The 23,453-nt window shown below is 41.9% G+C and overlaps 1 protein-coding gene across 2 annotated transcripts in view; it reads left to right on the top strand.

Moving 5' to 3' along the window:
* The window catches only part of RB195_024071 (uncharacterized protein), a gene marked incomplete at both ends in the record, with an annotated part of 82,445 nt that overhangs the window by 50,305 nt on the left and 8,687 nt on the right, over window positions 1-23,453 (top strand). For both annotated transcript variants that reach the window (XM_064211729.1, XM_064211731.1), the window contains 12 exons: window positions 846-936; window positions 11,558-11,669; window positions 11,768-11,912; window positions 12,002-12,069; window positions 12,134-12,224; window positions 16,810-16,922; window positions 17,007-17,147; window positions 19,730-19,888; window positions 19,939-20,024; window positions 20,356-20,421; window positions 20,494-20,575; window positions 21,974-22,028. In XM_064211729.1, coding sequence (XP_064067611.1) covers window positions 846-936; window positions 11,558-11,669; window positions 11,768-11,912; window positions 12,002-12,069; window positions 12,134-12,224; window positions 16,810-16,922; window positions 17,007-17,147; window positions 19,730-19,888; window positions 19,939-20,024; window positions 20,356-20,421; window positions 20,494-20,575; window positions 21,974-22,028 — 1,209 coding nt within the window. The remainder of the gene's footprint in view (window positions 1-845; window positions 937-11,557; window positions 11,670-11,767; window positions 11,913-12,001; window positions 12,070-12,133; window positions 12,225-16,809; window positions 16,923-17,006; window positions 17,148-19,729; window positions 19,889-19,938; window positions 20,025-20,355; window positions 20,422-20,493; window positions 20,576-21,973; window positions 22,029-23,453) is intronic.

A 23,453-nucleotide genomic window follows, 5' to 3' on the forward strand; every position in this document is an offset into this window, starting at 1 on the left:
TCTCAATGCGTTAAGGGCAGCGTAAAACGAATTTGACATGGTGAGGGAGCAAGAAAAGCTAGAATTGAGATTGTAGATTGCGGAATTCGGGGTGGTTCCGCTCATCTTTCCCTAATCTTCGTAGAAAAACAGCGTGCAAGACACCGTTTTTTTACGACGTTTTCAGTTGCAACGCGCCATCTTTGTGCATGTGGGAGGTGATCCACGGTGGGAACGGTTGAAGATTAATGGGGTCTCCTCACCAGCCTTTTCAAGTGAAACGAATGAATAAGCTGCTAATGGCACCAGGAGGCATACATACAAAAGCGTTCTAGCGCACCTTGCAGGAACTAAAATGCTTCTCACGCAGTTTTTTCACGACTAATAAGGAAACATGGGCTTAGAGGCATCACTCCACGGATCTGGGGTGGTATGGGTTTCAGGTGGGTTATCCTATACGGGGTCGTAGATTGTGGGGAAGAGGGTGATTCCGTCCATTTCTTCCTAATTTCTGCAAAAAACGGCCCGGAAGATGCGGCGCGTGCACAAGGCTGGCGCGCTTCAATAGAACTCGTTGTAGAAAATAGCGCCCGGAACGCGCGAAGCCGCATCTTCCGCGCCTTTTTTTACGGAGATTAGAAAAAAAATGAGCGGGATCCCACCCGTTTCTGCAATCTACGATTCTGTAGAGTCTTTGACCATCGGAAATCCATATCACGTTAGATTCGTGGGGTGATGCCTTTAACCATGCCGGGTTCTGCAATTTACTATCCGAACTCTACCCTTTCGCTATGGGTTTCAAAATATTGATAAGTCCTTTAAGGAGTTCTTCCGTAACGATTGCTGGATTGGCTTCTTTTTTTAAGGTATGCTGTTATTGCGTCGTCTTGTGCTGCATGTCCACAACTCAAATGTGAAAGAGCGTCATGTGGAACTCTCTTCTGCTATCATTGCAAAGTAGGTCCCGCTCGTTTTGCTTTTTAGCGGCAAGGTTTCTTTTGGTACTTTAAATCTCTTCTTAGCGTACCAGATACAAATAATATTTACTTTTTTTTGGACTGTGAGGCCATTTCCTGCATACTTCTTCAGCTTAAACATACAACAGCGTTATTATTGAAGTATTGGAATTCAAATATGCGGACTTATGAGTCTTCTCTTTTCATCTATCACATGAGATGTAATTATGATTTCCTTTCAAAATTGTTTTCTGCATTAGAATTAAATTCTCTATAGAAAATTCTCGTTTTTTCGCTCGTGTCACTTTATTTGTTCTCGGTAAATCTTGTTGTTGATTGAAAATATGAATTGTTCCTTGTATTTTTCAATACAACTAAATTTTGGTATGATTTCCTTCACCCAATTAAGGTTTAACCTTCACCAAAACGAGAATAAGAATATTAATTAAGTATATCTAAAGAATCACGCTGTTTTCTACTACAGGTGGGTGCAGGGCAGCGATAATAGGTTCTAATGCATCTGCACGGTTGATGATATAACAATCTCTAATGCGAAATATTGGTACAGTACAAGGCTTGTTTGGGGGACAAGGACTCTAACTTCACATATCTTCTTGCTCCACCAAGTCAGTTAGGCCACCGACGTCATCGCATAGATTTATGAAACTCTACGATCCAGAATTGAAGTCGGAAGCGTGGGCCCATCCCATAGGGACTGATCAACGCCAAGCACTTCATCACTTCTTCTCCCGTAGTAGGTTTTTTTTTTTTTTTTTTTTTTTTTTTAAATAGCAAGAAACAACTCTGCGATGGTGGAGTTAAAGTCTTTGTCGAATAAATTACTTGAAAGGTATCATCATACCGATGATGTTCACTGATCGTGAGCTCACTGCAACTCAGTTATGGGCGTGGCCCGCTTATAGCAGCTCTTGCTTGATGTTTGTTAGATATACTTCGCCTTCGTTGGTGCTCTGCGGTGGTCTGTGGCAATAGAGATTCACTGAACCACCTACTCTATTCATTGGAACGATACGGGCCAAGATTCCAAGAGTCTTCGCACCTCAGACATTTTTGTGCATCGATTAAAATAAAGCCATATCTCCTGCGTCAAAGGGTGATATGTTTAGCCCCTGGAGAAAGAGACTAGCTCACTGAGCAACTTAAACTCAAATCAAAGACTATGAATCGCATCAGATTCATCCCAGTAATTGGGCAAAAAGTCGTTCCCTTACAAACGTAACTGGAACGCAGATCTCTGGTAACAAACAGCTGATCAGATTTCTGTCAAAGTTACAGTAGGTCAAGCGATGTTTAACACATCGCACGTACCAAAGAAAGATATGACACTGGATTTTCACAAAATGTCAATGGTTTTCAGTGCAACGACACTGGAAACTTTAGTATCCCGCTACAGCGAATACACTTAACAAACAGAGTATCAAGTAGTAGGCGAAGAGGCATACCAGAAATGCCTCAGTCAGACAGCAGTGTTGCAAATTAGCATAAGGCAAATTAAAGAGACGAGAGAGAACCTCTAAGAAACGAGGCTAGAAATGAGTATAAAAATTGTAAAAACAAATTTGAAAGGAAGGACTTGATGCTTGAATTGATTAGATCGAGGAAGAGTCGCAGTAGCACTCAGCGTTAGCTGAGGCGAACGACTCAACATTCATGTTAACAGCGCGCCTTGATGAAACAAAAAATATGCGCGAAAACATGGAAATCAAGCTTGGATACATAAAGCCTCTAAAACTTCCAAAAAGACAATAACGTCAACAACGAAGAAAATGAAGAAGATGGGAAATTAATGATCAGCGTCAAGTGTGATGATGGGGCACAACCCTCTCGAATACGACTCACCTTCTTCTTCTTCTTCTTCTTCCTTCTTCTTCTTCTTCTTCCTTCTTCTTCTTCTTCCTTCTTCTTCTTCTTCCTTCTTCTTCTTCCTTCTTCTTCTTCTTCCTTCTTCTTCTTCCTTCTTCTTCTTCCTTCTTCTTCTTCCTTCTTCTTCTTCCTTTTTCTTCCTTAATTTAATATATTCTAGTGTGAAATTTGGTAGCCGGCAGCGGTGAAAAAACCACATAGTAGAAGAAGCAAATCTGCTGAAATATTGTTGAAGTATTGGTATTGAAATATTTTCATTTTTATTCTGTTCTATTTTTGTTTCAAAATCTATTAAGTGTCTTCAAATACTGATAAATGGATAAAATTCGACGAAAAAAAGAGAAGAGTCAGATGCATAAGTTGAATTAGAGAAGAATGACGAAAAAACAACAAACGATCAACATTTGGTTTCCGCAATATGACAATGAGACCACTCAGGTTCGACTCCCGGCTGAGTCAAGTTTTTGCAAAAAAAAAAAATCTAAAATTGAAACCACTTCTAAGAGATTTCATTTGAGTTTGAAGACAAGATTTGTCCTTTCCAGGTTGTCTGGTTCTCTTAAAGTTTAGATACCACGAATTCGAAAGAGTCGGAAAATTTTAAATAACGTCTCGTCAAAATTCAAAAGAGACCAGGAGGTGAAGAAAGCAGCGATATGACTATTTTTTAAGGGGGAAACCCTCTTCTCTGAATAACTACCTAAATTATTTCTATTGATCCCCTTATAACGAAGTTATTCGCGATCTCCCAGACTTAACATTGTGCACCGATCTATGCTTTTTGGTCATCAAACTCCATTAAATCCACTTTTAAACTTCTGAAAATTGATGAGAATTAAACTCTTCATCTTTTAGAAGTGGTTTCAGGTCCCTTACTCTTTTGCAAAGTTTGACCCATCCGTGTGCCGAACCTACGAGGTCTCAATGTTACATTGTCAGCACGTTCTACATTTTCAAAACAAAAAGTTTGGGCTTCTATGCTGCTCTACGCCTCGAACTAAACGTAATATTTTGTAGTTGATATGATGATTTAATGTCATTTTTTGCATTATATTGTAATGTATGTAGTTATCTAATACTACGTAACATTTTGTATTGGTTATCATGTTATCCTTCATTCAGTAGTACCCACCGCACATTCCCTTACGGCCCTCTTCCCTTGCAATCCCTTTCCTTCACAACTCGCTGACGGGGAAAGTCCCATCAGACGCTAAACCTTATTGATTATAGAGTTGGTAGTGATACACAAGGTAATTCAATGCTATCCTGCTCGCAAGACCCATCAATTTCAGCATCTGCATCCGATAGTGCACAGCGAAAAAGATGTTGTGGTCAATGAAACCTCTACAAGCCGCATTACCAAAATTTTATGGTATTTCTGACGACTTTCCAGAGTATTGGGCTGTAATCAAAGTCCTTGTCCATAACTGTGAAGAACTAGACGTTATGGAAAAGATACACTTACTCAAGGAAAAGAAAGGAAGGAAGAGCAAAAATCAAAAGCTAAAATGAAGAACAGATACAGCCATAAAAGGAATAAAGCTCACTCCTGAGAACTATAAATGGTTTATTAAGACTATACAGGAGAATTACTCCAATCACGAGTCTAACACATCACAAAAAGTCAAAAAACTGGTCAGTATGAGAATGGCGAACAATTCCGCCGACAACTGCTTTGAAACATCTGGTCAAATCAGAATGCTGACCAACCAAATGTTCTTGCCAGGATATGATGAGCAACACAATACAACACAAAGCAACACAAGCAACACAAACACAAACATGCAACATAATGTTGTGCGAAACGATCCTGTCCAAATTCTCTGCAGACATAATAAAATCTGTATTATTTGCCAGTCAATCACAAGACAGGCAAAAAGTTGATCACTTCATGAATGCCTTAAAATCAGAGAGCGGTGAAAAGGCTACGTCGGAAGCAGGCTTGGCCACAAACGTATAAACAGGGTCATCTCATCAAAGAGCAATTAAAACAATTTACGGCCTAATCGTAACTGCGTGTTCTGTCATAAAGACAATGATGTATCAATGCAGTGCCGTGCGGTCGCGTATCAAAATATTCGCCGCAAGATAATGAGGAAGCGAAATCGCTGTTGGAAGTGTTGCTCTCCTAATCAGACCAGTTTTGATTGACAGAGATCAAACTGCGTAAATTGCGGAAAAAAACACCATATAAGCCGTTGCTGTATAACAGAGCAACTTAACCAAAGCAGCAACTCGAAACCCAAATTTGTTCGTGTGGGGCAAAATCAGCAAAAGCGACACAAAAAGAATAGAGAACAAAACAGTCGAAATATTCAACAAAAGCTCAAACTAATAAACACTCAGGTATCTGTGGAACCCCCACAGATCAGGAAAACTCCATTCAGTCAAACCAGTGAACAACTGATCTTGATGACTGCTGAAGGCAACATTTGGAACGCCACAAAACAGGCATATGAAAAAGTGCTATTTTTCTTCGATTCTGGCGCACGAAAACAGTAATCGAAGAAAATCTTGCGGAACAATTTGGTCTACCAAAAAACACGACCGAAATCTGGCACGCACCATGTACGGAATTGGTGGACATATCGAGTGCTTCGAAAGGCATATGCTTCCGGTAAAACTAGGAACTGCTTTCGGGGAAGAAATCAGCGTGACCATACAGACCAAACCAGTCATAACAAACGGGTTTTCTTCAGTGAAATTAGACACCGAAGATATTGAGTTCTTAAAAACAAACATCTGTTTAGCAAATAGAAAACTTTGTGGTGAGCATCAAAATCCACACATTCCCGTTGGACTGGATTACTACCACGATCTAGTCACCAGATCCAGGAAACGGAATCCAAACATCATCTGGTTTGCACATAGCAAAAACAGTTTTTGGACCCTTTATATATGTTCGAGGAATTAGCAAAGAATGTGACGCTAGTAACACAGTATGTCACAGCTTGACAGCTATTTTGGAAAACACAGAGTAGGGGTTCTTACAAAAAATTCTGAACTTGAACGACTAGGAATCACGCCCGAAGAAAGCCAAAAGAACGAGAAAGTATTGTGCCACCAAGATAGGTTTATGTCTCCGTTGCTTGAAAATTACGTACGGAGACGACTGCGAGGTGAAGCGTGGGAATTACCTACAAATCCCTACTTTGCCACAACAGGAGGGCCCAGCAGTCCGCGAACAATCCCCACCAGAATTAGAAAGATCGCCACCAGACACCGCGCACCGACGTCATTGCTCACCAAAAACATCGCCGCCAGCCAGCAGCCAATCAACGTCATCGTTATTCAGCAACCGCCAATCAAAATCATCGACAACGTCACCAGCCACCACTCACCAATGTCAACGCCAGCCACCGACAACGCCACCAGTCAATCCACCAACATCGCCGCCAATCAACTCCGACACCGCCACCAGCAAACCAACATCGCCCCCAGCCAGCCACTAGCCAACCAACGTTACTACCATCCAGCAGCCGCCAATCAATATCATCGACGACGCCGCCATCCAGCTAATCAACGTCAGCTCGTTATCACGCCACCGATACCGCTCATGGGGAAAAGAAGAAAGTTCAAACCTGTTTTACAAAATATAATTGATAATTAAATTCTTTGTTTATTCCACGCTGAACTGTACATGTGTTTACTGTCTCTCTTTGCGGAGCAGTATCATCATACCGATAATGGTCAGTTATCGTGACCTCAATATAACTCAAGTATTATGGGCGTCTCCCGCTTATAGTAGCTCTTGCTTGATATGTATTATATATACTTTGCCTTCGTTGGTGCTGTGCGGTGGCAAAAGTAAATATTCACTGAGCGTATTGGCAATCACGCCGTGTGAATAGCGTGCCAAAACAGTTGTGAAGTATTTGTGCTGGATATTGTTATTGATATGGGATTAACACGAGAGGGTATGTATAATACAAAGCAGTAATTTCTCCATTTTTCCAACACGAATCCCAGTTAACGATAATGTGCACCTCAAACTTGGATCATTAAACCAATGTTCCCGACGGTTCCGCTTACTTCTCAGTGAAACGATCGAGATCGAGACGATCATCATCATCCGACGTTATTCGATGAAATCAACTAAGCTCTTTTATTTTTCTTTTCCAATTTGTGCTAACATAGAAGTATGCGTGCTTGAAACCAATGTTCTTGCCCAGATTTCTAGGACAGCAACAAATTTAGCTGCTGATGCTGTCACTTCCTAGGAAGAAAAAGGTTCCACATTTCCGACATAAGAAGAAGACTACATGGGATCCGACATTACCTCTTATAGTCCGCAGGAAAACTGGAGTTTTTAATAGTCATAAAGCGTTGCGGCTGTCTTTCGAAATAGATGCCATGCATAAACATTTGCTATGGTTACTTCAAACAGCTTCAGAGGTCCTTATCTCTCAAAGAGCCCTCAAAGCCAATCAAATTAACCGCTCTAACTTGGGAAAAATGATGGTTCAGTGATGGATGGTGGGGAGATCTCTTGATTGCCTGTATGAGCATCTTTGCATCACTTCCACGACGTTCCAGCAATCTTACCTGACGAAGTCTGGTGCGCTATAAAGAAAAGCGCTGAGGGGCGGGTGTGTTTGCGTGTGCGTGTGTGTGTGCGTGCGTGTACGCGTGCATGTGCGTGCCAAGCCAAGCAAGCAGGCGGTAATTGTCGGAACTGATGCGAATACAAAGATGGAACCTGAACAACAATCCAATGTGCTTGGAAAATGGTTCTATCCCATGGAGCAGGACTCAAACTTTGGATAGCAATTGTTCGGAACGGAAACTGCTAAAGGCTATCACATGATCGCTTTATATGTTCAACACAATACGCTGATTTCCAATATACCCAGACAGCATGCGGTTATTGTTGGATTGGATGCGAACGCAAGGATAGGTCTAGAACTGCAATCTATTGCGATTGCGAAATGGTATTGTCTCATGGAGCAAAAGTTGGACAAGCAACGTCGCGAGCAAATCTCGAGCGAATCTCATCATTGCTCCAACATTTAAAGGCAGCATACCACGAATCTGACGTGGTGAGGGAATCCGCGGGAAAGTTAGAGATGGGGTTGTAGATTGCGGGATCAGGGGTGGTTCCGCTCACCTCTCCCTAATCGTCCTAAAAAAAAAACAATGCGGGAACCGGTTCGGTTCCTACGAAGAACGATAGAACGCTCCTTTATGTATACGTTCTGGTCGCCTCAGCAACCTATTCATTGGTTTTACTTGAATAGGCAGTCGAGGAGAACTCACTCAGTCGAGGAGAGTCGTTAGGTACCCACAGCCGATTATCTACAGCCGATTAAGTCCCTACAGAAGAAGTTGTCGGTAGCCCAGAACCGGTATATCTTAGGCTAGCTGTGATCATTAAGCCACGTCCAACCATCACCTCGTTATTGAGGTCGTGCGTAGCGTTTGAGTTGCAATGAAGTGGTGGAATTGGCTCCTAGGAGAGTTCAAAGAACAAAAAGGTAACATTGTAGCAATGTAGAAAGAAAAAAACACGTAAAAATGAAGATGTTGAAAGTGAAGGTAAAAACGTAGAAAATTTTTAGAAGAAGAGAACAACATCGAAAAACATAAACTTGACAACGTTCCAGAATTTTGAACTTTCTAATGGTCATTTTGTAGCGCCTGTGATAGTCGGAAATTTTTTGATACGTTTAGTGAAGACATTACCGTATTGCAGGCGGCTCCGAAACAATAAAATCAGACTTTTTTCTTCTCCCCTTCTTTCTCTTCTTCTTCCTTTCGAAGCTTTCTCTCCTTTCTTTAAGAACTTCTTTGACGGAATCTAAAGTGGTGCGCTTGTCAAAATGTGGTTAATTCAGTCAAGAGCAGATCTCTTTGACCTAACTGCGGACTACGACACCTTCAAAAGCATTCTCACGCTTTGATTAAATTTTGAACTGGATCTGTTTGATAAAAACACTGACTGACACATCGGCTAGCCACCGCAAGTCATTGTATAATCCAGTTACATGTTCGTAAACCTCAAACGATTCTCAATGGAAGTGAGCGTGGGAGCGTATCCCAAGCGGATTGATTAACGCCAGACATTTTATCCTTTATCCTTTTATCAACAGACAGATATTCTCATTTTATCTTATTGAGCCCTGGGATTTTAAATTTTCGATTCGTTTGTTTAAACAAATAAAACATACAATTGTTTCTTATTCCTGCCATTTCCTGTGTAATCGTTTGATGTATGTATGACATGCGTAAATTCTTAAACATAAATGACGCTGAAAACGTTCCAAAATAAAAGTTAAAAAGTGTAAAAACAAGAATCTGGTCGTTGGAGTACGTAGATCTGTGATAGAAAAACTATGTAGAAGATATAGATGTATACTTGTATTTTACAGAGTACTTAATGCACGTAAGATACTGCAATAGTTTGTAAAAGTTTCGATTTGTTTGTTTTACACAAGAAAAACACTACTATTTTTTATTTCTGGAAACTCATGTGCAAGTGCTCGATGTATCTCTAAATGATCGATATTCCGTACAAAAGCAGTGGCAGAGATAGAGTGCCTCATCAAGTGCGACCCAGCCCAATTATTCCGTTAGTGCCGTTGCCAGCCATTTCCCCAAAGATAAGTTGTCGCGGGAGCTGTATGGGGTTACCTAAGAATGCGCACCCCTATCATCTTACGAGGCAAGAGTAAACTTCCTTAACGCCTGAAGAGCAGCGCCAGCGGACGATGACAAACTTTTGCTCGATTGTGTTGTGACAGGAATCATCTCTTTTTCAGAAATCTGGAAATCCGGAGCTCTGTGGGTCGTCGTTGTTCGAATCTGACCACCATCGAATTCTTTTCAGCGAGAAGGTACAGCTCCAGAAAAGAAGTCGAGAACTTCTACTTGAACTGAAGATCTGCGTCACAGATGCTGAAAGGATGAATATTGGAGTACGGAACAAGAAGAAGCTTAAAGAAGCCGACTCTTTCACCATTTATATTCAAAACGCTGCAAAGAAAACGCTCCCAGCTATGGTGTCAAGGAAAAAGCTAGCCTTTGCATTTCCGGAAACAAAATTAAGGTTCAGTTCTATGTGTAGCCCGCCCTAACAGTTTAGACAGGGGCACTTGAGAAGGAGGTTGCATTGTCAGCTGAATTGAGATCGTGAGAATGAATGAACGTCAAGAGCGAAGGGAGAAATCGGTTCGAACATGCCAAAAGACGACAAACCTCGCCGAAGATTACATACATACATACATACATACATACATACATACATACATACATACATACATACATACATACATACATACATACATACATACATACATACATACATACATACATACATACATACATACATACATACATACATACATACATACATACATACATACATACATACATACATACATACATACATACATACATACATACATACATACATACATACATACATACATACATACATACATACATACATACATACATACATACATACATACATACATACATACATACATACATACATACATACATACATACATACATACATACATACATACATACATACATACATACATACATACATACATACATACATACATACATACATACATACATACATACATACATACATACATACATACATACATACATACATACATACATACATACATACATACATACATACATACATACATACATACATACATACATACATACATACATACATACATACATACATACATACATACATACATACATACATACATACATACATACGTACATACATACATACGTACGTACATACATACATACATACGTACATACAGGCACTCATGCATACATATGTACATACACGCATGCATGGATGCACGGACGCATGCACACATACGTACATACACACACGCATGCATGCATGCACGCACGCATGCACGCATGCATACATACGTGCGTGCGTACACATACATACATACCATACGCACGGACTTACGTACGAGCTGCTTGTTAGGCCACCCCACAAGTAATATTTTTCAGTTGTATAAATTACGGAACATGAACTATGAAGGAGGGCGTGAACGCAGCCGCCAAGCCTACTTTTTTAGTCTTATTTGGGTTCTGAAAAGTTCGGGTCGGCTCGTAGATATTCGGCTTCACGTATTACTCTCCTATCGGAACAACGTCAATTTAAGTGGAGTATTTTTCGTTTTGGACACGTGAGTTTTGGAAGAATTGTATTGAAAATCTATCGGAAAGATAAAACAGTGTTGCAGGAGTTAGAGGAGTTACGTTTAAGATTTTAAAAGTTCTGTTTTCTTAACTTTGAGGAATAAAAGATGATGGGACGAGTGTGGCGCAATCGGTAGGAGCTTTGGCCGCATCGCACGATCAGTGGTTCGAAGCCTTGCCAAGCAAACCTTTCTTTTCTTCGGAATTCATAAACTGGTACTAGACCTGTCTAGAAAGATAAGGCATTAATTCGTCACATCGACTGACTGCCGCAAGTCGTGGTATCGTGATATAAGCTGAACTCTCAATCATAATCCTCCAGCGATTTCGAATTGAAGTTGAACGCATGGGGATCCATAAGGATCCCCATGCGTTCAACTTCAGTTCGAAATCGTTGGAGGATTATGATTGAGAGTTCATAAGACTTCATAAGACTGACCCATAAGGATCAGTGTCGTAAATTTTATCTATGGGATGACTAGGCAGTAAAACTCGGTATCGACTTAAGCTGGAAGCACTTTTAACTTGTACTGTTGCTTTAGGGTGTTTGGCATCCCAGTCAAACATGTGATGAAGCTCGCCGCCAACGTAGTGCTCTACCATTCAGGACAATTCGTCGTGTCACAAGTTCATCTCTTGATATTCAGCTGAAACGTATGATCCTGTTATTGGAAAATTTATTCGAAATCTTGCTATTCTTCACGTGTTTACATTATCTGCCACTTTTACAACCTTTATAGCTTTATTTTAAGCTGGTGACATCAAAGCTTGTCCTCGTTGCCACACGTATATAGTCAAAATGGACGATGGTTCATGCAACCACATGGTTTGCGCCATGTGTTCCGTAGAATTTTGTTGGTTGTGCCTGAAAGAAATAAGTGATCTACATTACCTTAGGTAAAAATTACTGAAACATCTCAGTTATGTCACTCTTCATTGTTTGAAACTCGTTGGCATTTCCTTCTGTACATATAGTATTATTGCAGCCCAACAGGTTGCACATTCTGGGGTAAGAAGCCGTGGACTCGAAAGAAAAAGTTGCTGTGGCAACTAGGTAGTACCTCAGAAACGATCTTAAACCTGGTAGTCTAGCTTCTGTAAAATGTTACTTTGTTTAGGTACTCTCATAGGTGCGCCAGTTGGTATTGCCATAATTGCAGGACTATCTATTCCTGGGATTATTTTCGGGGTTCCTGTGCTTGTAGGAAGGTATGGTTTTCCTAGCTGCTTCACAGATTTTGCTTTTTGAAAAATGAGGGTGAGTCAGACGGTTGATCAGCTTTCTACATTTTCGAACAACATTTTGAGTTTTCAGTGCGAATCGGTGAGGAAGATATTCGCTATTGACCAGAGTATAGAACACCTTTAATGTTACCATCTGGAACGCAGCGCGCAGTAATAGAGAGATTTCATGGGTTATTGTATTTGAATTGAGCTTGCATATGCCGCCCCCCCCCCCCCAAAAAAAAAAAAAAAAAAAAAACTAGCAGGCTCATAGAGTGATTGTCGAGACAAATATACTTCTGGCTAGAAATTTGGAACCATCGTGTGTTCCATTCACCGTTGGGCCAGTGACGAAGGCGACAACGCCGAAACGTCAGTCGTGAAAGACTACTAACAATCTTGGCTATTGCTTGACATTGTCAATCGAATACAAACGCAAGAGGGGTTCCAGGTTAATATACAGCGACGTGGTTCAAGTGATGATAAACGGCGGGTCTTGTGAAATGAAGGAGGTCAAATCAAATGAGAAGTGTTCGTGTTTACCCCGCCATTTAATGCTTTTTAAGCGCTGCCAATACGTTTTACTATGTATAACTACGAATATTCGTCACAAGCGTGGCAAGAGGATGTCAACTTCGGAGAGCCACACACTGTAAAAAGAGCGAGATCGTCGGTAAACGAAAGGCGTTGGCGACAAAGACTATAGTGCCTAGCAACAAATTACCAGAAATGACTGTTTCCTCGCGCGCATAGCAGGCGAGAGAATAAATGTCGGCAACAGAACTCAGAAAAAGATGAGGCGACAATGACTGGCGAAGACAGAGGTGAGGCGACGGCATGGGATTGGCCACAGATGGCACGTAAGAAGCTCTGCCGGCTGAAAACAGAAGGCTCTTATTGTTGTCTCTAGAACTAAAATGAGGTCGACTATTGTGATAGGATCTGCATCATCAACATACCAACGAGTCTAGTATAACAAATATGCCCGTATAACAAATATACCAGCGAAAGTGAGTGCATTGGATTACGACTCGGACTCAGAGCGAGCAGGTGGCTGGGAGGAGGTGAAAGAGGGCGCTGTAGGGATGAATGGTGAGGGTAGGGAAAAAGGAGCGAAACAGTAGAATGTGAAACAAGTGGTCGAATGAAATTGAAGAAAAAAAGGTACAGAAGAGCGATCTATAAGACATAAAAAGGAAATAAAAGTAGACCGATATCAATACGTAAAACAAAACGTTGTATTTGGAGTGCGAGCTTCCCATACTTTGCAAAAAGGTAAATACGTGTTCGTGCCTCCGATTCCTTTCGCCCAGATTGGAGTGTAGGCGTTCGAGTGTTCGCATTGGAAACGTACAACGTACCGTACAACCTGCATTGTTGTATGGCAAAAGCTTCCCATACTTTACAAAAAGGTGCTGTCGTCCAGCACCATGCCAGGCTCATACCTTGAAAGGTCGAATGCCTGAGGGAAACATGGAATCTTTGGCGACAAACATCTGTCTCGTTACACTGATCGCCCTCTCATCAGTATCGACGATTACACCATCTACTGCGGCGATGATGATGAAAGGAAAGTAGGAGGCTGCGCAATAGCTGTTAGGTACGATTATAACAACCTGGTGGAGTTTGAATCAACATCATCAAGATGCGCCTTTGTACGATTGCGGGATCGCAGAGGATTCAAACTCTGGATCGTAAGTGCTCACGCACATACGGAGACCGCAGAGGACCACAACAAGGACGCGTTTTATGATGAACTCAATACGTTGATATCCAAGATACCAAGCCAGCAGGCGGTAATTGCCGGAAGTGATGCGAATGCAAAGATGGGACCTCAACAACAATTCGATGTGATTAGAAAATGGCTCTATCCCATGGAGCAGACATCCATCAACGGAAAATATCAATAAAATCAGCCCTTCAGCGACCGACATCACCGCGGTTAGCGAAGAGCCGACGAAATTGAAGGCTCTGGTCTATGTCCAAAAAATAAAAAAATGGAGAATCTAGGGAAGATTATGGAATTAGCGCAAAAAGCCGAAGTCTCTCTCTGCTTCTGGGATTTGATGGATGGCGAATGTCATACCTTTAATATGGATTGACGAAAGGATACCTGACTTGTGGGGGCACACTATCACAATTCTTCACAAGAAGCTATCTGTCACGGAAGGAATTAGCCAGGAATGTCACTGCTGCGTGTAATGTGCAAGATCTTGAAGCGGGCCATCCTGGGTCGACTAATCCGACATCGCGAAGAAACTACCCGTGACGAGCAAGCCGGCTTTCGCCCTGATCGATCGACGATTGATCTGGTGTTTATTGTGAGAAGAGTGATTTAAGTGTGGCAGCGGTATTCGGAGCCTCTGCAGGTATCATTTCTGGACTTCGAAGCCGAATTCGACTCTCCTCACCGAGGCCGTCTTCTCAATGCGCTTTGCGACGATGAAGTTCTAGGAAAATTCGTACGCCTAATAAACGACATGAGTAGAAGAACAACTGCTGCGGTCCGAACACCAGCTGGATGTACTGCACCGTTCGAAGTGGAAACTGGAATGAGACAAGGGGCCGTGGCGGGACCCTTTCTGTTCTACCTTGCCGTCGATGACATAATGCGAAGAACGGTTGAGCAATTTCCCGCCGATGTCACTTTAGCTCTTTCTGCACGTCTCCTAGTGGATCTTGAGTACGCCGACGATGTAGTAATATTCGCTTTTAGCAGCGCGAAGTTACAACATGTTGTTAACCTTACATCGAAATTAGCTGCAGCCTACGGACTGCGACTCCGCCCTGATAAATGCAAGCAGATATGGGTCTCCTCGAGAGCGTCAACGGGAATCAGGGTGGATGGACACCCTATCGAACTTGTGGATGAGTTCGGTTATTTCTGCTGTACGCTGGAAAAACGATGGCAGCTACCACAAAGATATTCAACAGAGGTGCGTTAAAGCCAGCTCGGCATTCAACTCTTTGACCAAATGCCTGTGCTCGACCCCCATCGCCAACGAAGTCAAGCTGCGAGTCTACCTATCCGCAATTCGCCCTATCATGATGTGCGGATCGGAGACTTGGGCAGCGCCGGCGACGCTGACAGAAAAGCTTGATTGCATGGAGAGGAAGCTGTTTAGACGACTGCCACTTTTGGCCGTTGGTATGCCACAGCGAAGAACTTTACTCGGAAGAGGACATGGTGTACCGGCGGATGACACGTGGAAAACGTGAACATCTTGCCCGCTCTTCCGAAGTAGTCATGGAAAACCGTCTTCGCTTCTTTGGTCACGTTATGAGGAGACCGTCTGATCGTCTACTTCAAGTAGTCCTGAGGATGCTATGAGTCGTCATAGTCCTGAGGATGCTTCCAGATCCTAATTGGACAAGATCCTTCACAGCCTCCGTCATTCCAGATCCTTCACCGCCTCTGTCCAGAACTTTCTTTTACGACCTCCTGATCGTAAAAGAAAGTTCTGGACAGAGGTGGTGAAGGAAGATCTGAGGAGACTTGGCGTTGACAGGCAGTTCAGTCGAGGGATGGGATTCCCGCGCTTGTGGATTAGTGACGGATGGGTAGATTCTATGCGAACTCTAGTTGAAGATCGAACAGGATGGGCCAGGATATATTTTAGAAAGCGTAATCAAGGTTAAAACAGCTTCTGGCCCTACGACCCAGTAGAAGAGTTGCTAATCAGATGTTTTCCATGATCTCTAAGCTTTTAATCTCTTTCCAAATCTGGTACATCGGACGGTGTTCGCTAGTTATTGTGTAAGCCTCCTGCACGTCCATATGCCTAAAATGATTCCGATTGAAGTCGAACGCGATAGGGCATCTCGAGGGGATTGTATAAACTCAACTACCATATTTCTGGCGCAAAACCTAATAAATACCTAATAACTTAGTCGTGGTACAGAGGCCCGAATGCTGTCCGAAAGTTGAATTATTGAAATAATTGTTTAAAGGTAGAATTCGGAAAAATTTCCGAGGTTGAGATTTTTCCACCATTACTCAGAGAGCGTGTAGTTCATGAGTATCGAGTATCGTTGTACCCTCAATAGAAAAATTGCGCGAAGAAAAAGCACTTGTTTCTAGATAATGAGGAGAAAGGGGAAATGATTTTCAATCACACAGTTGTTGCAAGCATTACTCATACTACATAGAGACGTCGAAATAAACCTTATTTCGCGCAGGTAACGCTATAAAGTGTGAGACGAAAGGTTTTATTGTGAAAAAGAATGTATAAGAACGCAATCATGCTGATCGACTAATGGGTGTAGACCGATGTGGAGAACTCTGCACTATGTTAGCGTATGGTTCGATAGCACCAACGGCAATCGATTCATTTCCCCATTTCATATCTCTGGAGTCGATGCTAGACAAACTTGTCTGGGATGATAAGCACGCCTGAAAGTGCTGATGTATTCTAAAAGAATTTATCAGTGCCAAACACTGTCCTTTATCGATGAGCAGCAAAATAAAATGACTACGATGTTTGAATGAAGCTCAACAGCTAAGTAGAAGGGTAGTTTCACTATCACATCACCCTCCATAGTAGTGAGATGCACTGCATTTTCCGTTTAGGAAAGTTCACCAGCGCTTTCTACATCACTCGAGAGCGCACCGCCGTTTCCTCACAGTTGCTTGCGTCGTTGGTTCGCTGTTCGTTAGCCCCGTTCTTGCTGTGATGGCCGTCGGTATGCTTAGCTCTCTTTCTGAAGTAACGGTTTGTTCTTGGCAACTATTGCAGGTAGTCGTTAAGATTTTGTATCAGACTTCAGGTGTTGGCGTTCCAATTATGCTCGCTTATGTTTATGGGGTCGTTCCATTGTCTCTCTGTCGCAATGGAGGCTGCAGCGTTCTGGAGTCAAGTGCACGACCGGACGTTTTCAGCGATGATGATTTGTGGACTTTAGCTTCGAGTACGTGTGTTCATTCAAGAATCATAATTTTCCACGTTATGTAAATAGGTGTTGAAGTTTTAGATGCATTTTTGTGGTTGTCGTGGGTAGGTTAATGGATGGAAAATGTGTCGACAGTCTTTTAACATTTAATTTAGACCTGTGTAAAATCCGAAGAAATAAGATTGATTGTCGTGATTATTTGATATGTGGTAGAGGTTTGTTCTCTCTGTTTTTTCTACAAGTGGTGTAAAACGTTGACGAGAATTGCATCCTCCTCTTAACATTAAATCAACTGAAAATTGTTGCTCTAAACATTAGATTGGAGCTTTCGTCGTAGTTACTTCGGAACCACCCAGGAAATGACTACTATTTTTAAGTTGACCAGATTTGCCTAGGTGGATGCAGAAGAAAGTGTTGAATAAGTAAAGGTGCATCTAAGGCTATTTTGTCAAAAGAAAGGTTGTTATCACTTAATTAGAGCATATCTCTTTCATTTGCAGTGTTGATCGTAGTAGCAGAAAGACTTGGAATATTCAGTCCTCTCACGATCATCTAACCACAAGGCACTTGTCTGCAGATGTGTACGCGCTCACCTTGGTCACCATGATCTTATAGATGGACATAGCGGAAACGGAGATGACACGAATCTGGGTGTGATGAAAGCAATAGGGGGTGCGGGACAAGAGGTACCCGCGAAGATCAGCTGAGCGCGGCTGCGTATCGTTAGGTACCCGCAGCCTCCGCGATAACCTATCCTTAGGGGAAACGACTGGAAACAGCTATCTTTAATTGCGCTGTGCAGTAGTTTTTAGCGTCAGCAGAGCATCGCGCTGCGTTTGGCTTATGTCCCGCCCATCACATCGTCTATCTTCGGCCCTCATCGTTTAATGAGGTGCGAAACAAGCCTCGCAAGAGCACGCTATCTCTCGTATTGCTTCTGTATGGAGAATCGATCGCTTACGTATAGAGATAAACCGAACGTGTGCACACAAAATTCCAGAAGTACAAAATAAGTGTTTTATTTGTGTAAAACAAGGAATTCGAAACTTTTACAGACTATTGCAGTATCTTACGTGCATTAATCATTGTATACAAATATATAGCTATATCTTCTATATAGTTTTTTCAATCACAAATCTACGTCTTCCAACGAACAGGTCCTCGTTTTTACATCTTTTAACTTTTTGAGCGTAGTCAGCTTCATTTATGCTTTCTGATGTTGTTTTGTTCTTGCACCAATCTTCGTGGTCTCTGTTGCTCTCTCTTTGCTTCATTTTTAGCATTTTCGTTTTCTACTTTTTTCCACTTTCTACATGGCCGCATTGTTGCCTTTTTGTTCTTTGAACTTTCTTAGAAGTCAATTCTATCACGTTATTGCAATACAAACACGGCACGCGACCTCAGTAATGTGGTGATGGATGGGCGTGGTTTAGTGATCACAGCGGGCCTAAGAAATGCCTGTTCTGGCCTATCGACACCCTCCTATACAGGCACTTATTCGACTGCGAGTACCTACTCCTCTGAGCGCTGCAGAACTGCCTCCAGCACTGCGTGCCTCCGCGTAATTACGGCTTCCTCTAAACCAGCTAGACAGCATCTACACCGCCTTGGATCACCTAAACGCCGCCTCCCTCCTGCCATCGAACCAACGCCGTGCTACATTCGCATCCCGAAAAAGCGGTGGAAATTTGCAAAGGAGAAGAGTGGAAAGCGAAATGGCTCAGCAAGCTCTGTTATGCGAATATGACAAACTGAGCGGATATTACAGAAAGTAGAAGAAGTAGATCCTGTCTAATCAAAAGATTTATCATTAGGAGCATACTAAAGGGTGCTGCGCTGGGTGATACGAGTTATATGGGTGACCTACATTGATCTCTTTTGAAAAACTCTAATCAGATAAGACTATAACAAAAACATGGTGCAGAAAAAAACACTAACATGCATATATTTGTACGCTTTTTATGCCCTGACTTGCTTGATCTGACCGTTTACGAGCCGATCACATTCGTACCCAATGTTGACCCCTGTGTTATCTCTCAAAAGCGGGTTGGAGAAGCTAAGAGTTTCCACTCGACGAAATGGTTCGCTTTGTGAACTTTACAGCTTTCTTTTCCGTGTAGAGGAAGACCTTCCTTGAAGAAACCGATTATCTGATTCTGTACAGAGCTTTAGTACAACAACGATATGCAGAACCAACGATGATGTGGTCAATTTCACTACAGTATCCTTCACCGGGCGACTAACATGTCCAACGTAGAGAGGAACTTTTTATAGAAGTCTACTTTCTTTAACTCGGAATTCCAACGTTCCTCTATGACTCCATATATATCATTTTGAGTTGCTGTTGTAATTTGCATTTCAACTTTGGCGCACCACTTACCCATTAGTACGAGAAAACGAGAGGTGTTTCTTTTTTTGGCGACTGTATAAACAGTTTACTTTTCATTGTCGGTGTCAACCAGCTTGTCTTTTTTCATTCATTTTCACGGCGGATTCATTCATTTCCGTACTATCCTAGAGACGCGGTAGAAACGTACCTATTGGTTGGAGTGAGAGGACTACGAAGGTGGTAATCGTTTTGCTCAAACAATACTGTTCAGATCAAGATAAGTCCCAACTTTTGAGTGAAATGGACAGGCCCGACGGTTCTTCCATTGTTGCTGGACTGTCGATACAAAGTGGGATTTCTGGTGGTATTCAACATCATGTGCGGCTTACAGTTGGCCACGATCTCCGTAGGCAACCGAGTGTTGATTCAGGTGAGATCTCGTTGAAGAACATCTTCAAGTGGCTAAAACCTTTTCTAAAGGTGTGAATAGTCTGGGTGAACGACTGAATTACGAAGAAGCAAGCACTCGAGCGATGGCAGGTTCCAATTACCACTATGATGACAAGGTTGCATTGGTTATAACGCTTCCCGCAAGGTTGCACCAACGCCGGTGAAACACGCATCCAGTTGAATATTAAGCGCGGAGAGGCAGTGGCTTGCAGAAGGACAAGCAGTTGCCTATATATACCGTAACGGAGGATCTATTCGTGAGGAAGTTACGAGTAGATCGGTCTTCCTGGGTAATGTGATGTCTATGCTACTTAAGGTTGCGTTACTCGTCGATTCTCGTCCAAATTGCTAAGCGCGTTTTACTGACGGTGGTGGAACTCTGCGGGCCGCCTAACATACTACCTTTGCGTAATTGATTTTAATGTATTCCGGTACATCTGATTACAGAGTGTGCGTACCTTCTATTCAGGCCATGAGCTTGTGTCATATAGCGATGAAGCTGCCAGCACGATGGTATTTCAGTCGATAAAAATATTACAAGAAGATGCTTGTTTGCCGGAGAATATGATAATATTAAACTTGCAGGCACTAGCAGGTTCCGTTCTAGATTCGAAGAGTCTTAGCGAAAGCTTGGGAGCTCGTATTGTTGTGCCGCAACAAGAGCAAGGCATGTGTTTCAGTAAGAATTTCTCAAAAAGATTTTTATTTTCTGGCAGAACTAGTACCTCTAGACATTTTATGTATGTGTTTGTATGATTTTGATCTATCTAAATCTCCATACTTCTGTGTCAACGAATTTTGTAGGTATGAATGTTTTGTAATTGTTGTTGGCGATGGTGATGTGCGCCATGATTGATGCGAAACCCCGAGCGAGCGATTTAGCTGAACATTCACTCCTGTTTCGCAGTAATAAAAAAAAGAAGAAAGTAATCGTAAAATACATTCCCAAGCCAAACTTCAAACACCACTGTACGCTTAGCTCACCTTAAGTGATGAGTAAAGGCATAAATTTTGGCACGTTTTCACGGTAAAACCAAACTTATTATTGTTAAAAAGATAATGTTACAAATTTTCGCACTACTGAGATAAAGCCTTTTTTTTTTGCTAAAAACAACAGGAGGTAGTAATCCGTTCCGTTACTTAGCTGCGCGCAGTTGAGTTACAGTGTGGAGAGTAGGCCACTAAACACAAATGGGGCGTAGATTTTGTTCCGGCGGCTGCGTCGCGGCGCAACGTTAGAGCGCGGCATCTCGTTAATAAATGGAATGACTTGTGGAGGCGTGTGATGTGAACAACCTGGAAATGGTGGGCATATTATCTCTTCATCTTTTTCGGATCTGATATGTCATAATGTGCACGTTTTAAGCACTTCACAGCTTTGTTGAGTGCTTACAAAACGGAGGCACCTTGTTTCAGAACCTTTTAACTGAGATTCTGAGTACTGCTCTAACACAATTTGTACCGTTATTTGCAAGTTCCTTCCTAAAAATCGCTAATAATAACAACATTTACAGCCGACTATAGCGGACGCTGTTTGCACATTCATTACTGCATTCTTCGGCACTGTAGTTTTTTTAAATTTTTTATATTTTTAGTTTTTTTCTAATCTTGAAGGAAGTAGAAGGAAATGAAAGGATGAGTTACATGTATTGGCGAACTACACAGTGAGAAAGGATCAAAAGAGTAGTTTGTGAACCAAGGGCAAATAACAGGTGGTTACCATAACGCTGAAAACTCACCGAACCTGCTTTCGTTCTGCTTTTCATGCTTTCCCTTTATTCATTTCGCATGGTAGTATTTCACTCTTATCGTTCTTTTGCTCTCAGGATGACTCTGTAATTCGTAGGGATTTAATTTGTGTTCCATTTCTTTTGCGACACCATACGTTGTCAGCCTTTTTGAAGGACGGCTTTTGAGATTTTGGAATGATTCCGGTTACAGCAAATTGGAATCGTGCACAATTACACAAAAGCATCAACATATGTATATAAGCTTTACTAGATTCTTAAAGTTCCAGAGTTTAGAGTGAACTTGCATTCGAATTTTTATCTTACTTGTTCTTCAGGATGTGATGAAATTCAAGCATGCACTACTCCTTCTACATCTTCTACCGAACCCAAGTATGTTTGTTTGTACTACTTTCGCATGTTGTCACATCCTATCCCTTATACATCACTAAAATGGTCGCTTCTTGAATGGGGGGGGGGGGGGGAGCACTGGCTCTGACTATCGCATCTATGGCTGTGAGCACCTAACGATACGCATCCAACTGGTCAGCATATTTCCTGAGCTCCCAAAAACACGGTAATTAATAGAAAGGATGTGGCTGGAAGTGTTGGAAATTAGAACCACTTATTATAACAAACCAGTGACCGGAAGACACAGGACTAGCAGCCCACTTACTGTTCGCTCATTGCCGGATGCGGCGCGTCCTTTGGCAAGTGTGGCACGTTACTAGATGCTTCCTAAGAAAATTCGATCGCCAAGATCGTTTGTCACACTGTTTTTGGGACAGTTAGGTGAAATTGAGCGTGATTGCGCTTGTACTCGTGACCTCGTAGACCCCTGACCCTATATTTGCATGGAGAGCTTCCAACCTTTTCGTCTGTAAGGTTATCATGCGTTACCGATTCGCTAACTAAGAGCACAGTAATTACAGGCGGAGAGGTAAATGCAGAGTGAAGCAAGGAGAAGGTGAGAGAGAAGACACCAAACAAAAACAAGAATAGGTGTAGAAATCATAAGGTGCGTGAAAATGAAATAAACATGAAAGAAGTGAACGTAATGTGCTAAGAAAACGTAAACGAGTTAAGTATAAAAAGAGGCGAAAGGAGGACTGAAAAATAGAAATAGTACAAAACAGACGTAGCAGGCAAGACGGAGGAATAGCACAAAACAGTAAGGCAGAAAAACATGACTATAAATAAAAACAAGACGCAGAAACAGAAGATGAGAAAGGGAATGAAATGCAAACTAACCAAAGAAAGCAATTCAAACGAAGCAATTAGAACAGCTGGAAGAAAGTTGATGAGTGAAAGAAGGGACGATTTTGAATTCCTTGGACTTATTGGAGCAATCATATGTAGTCAGCTTCAAGATAAAGGATTGCATTGAAAAGTTCATATTCTAACGTCATTCCTCCTTTTAGTTGCAAATTCGAAGAGTTTACGCCGATTTCTTTCTTGAGATATCAATCATTATGTCCTTTTTCTTGTATGGTAGAAGTTTCTAAGACATGGGTTTCTCTGAGCTTATCCCTCTGAAAACATTTGTCTAAGCGGCGGAAGCTTTCGTACCCGATTGTAACTTTACGTATAAGTACGCTCAGCTAGTTATCATCTCATCGTTTAGAAACTTCATTTGACTGTCATTTCACTCAACAACCAAAGTTGTTTTTGCTGCATGCCACTTATCCGTGCTACACTGCCTCAAATGTGTGTAAAAAGTCAAACATTTATGCTTCTCTATCCAAAATGTGTGTACCTAAAATCTTTCTGAACATGTGAAGCCTTCCAACTTCGTTGCATCAAAGGTCATTTTTTGTT

Source organism: Necator americanus, chromosome X, assembly GCF_031761385.1.
Source record: "Necator americanus strain Aroian chromosome X, whole genome shotgun sequence".
In the NCBI taxonomy this organism is placed as follows: Eukaryota; Metazoa; Nematoda; class Chromadorea; order Rhabditida; family Ancylostomatidae; genus Necator; species Necator americanus.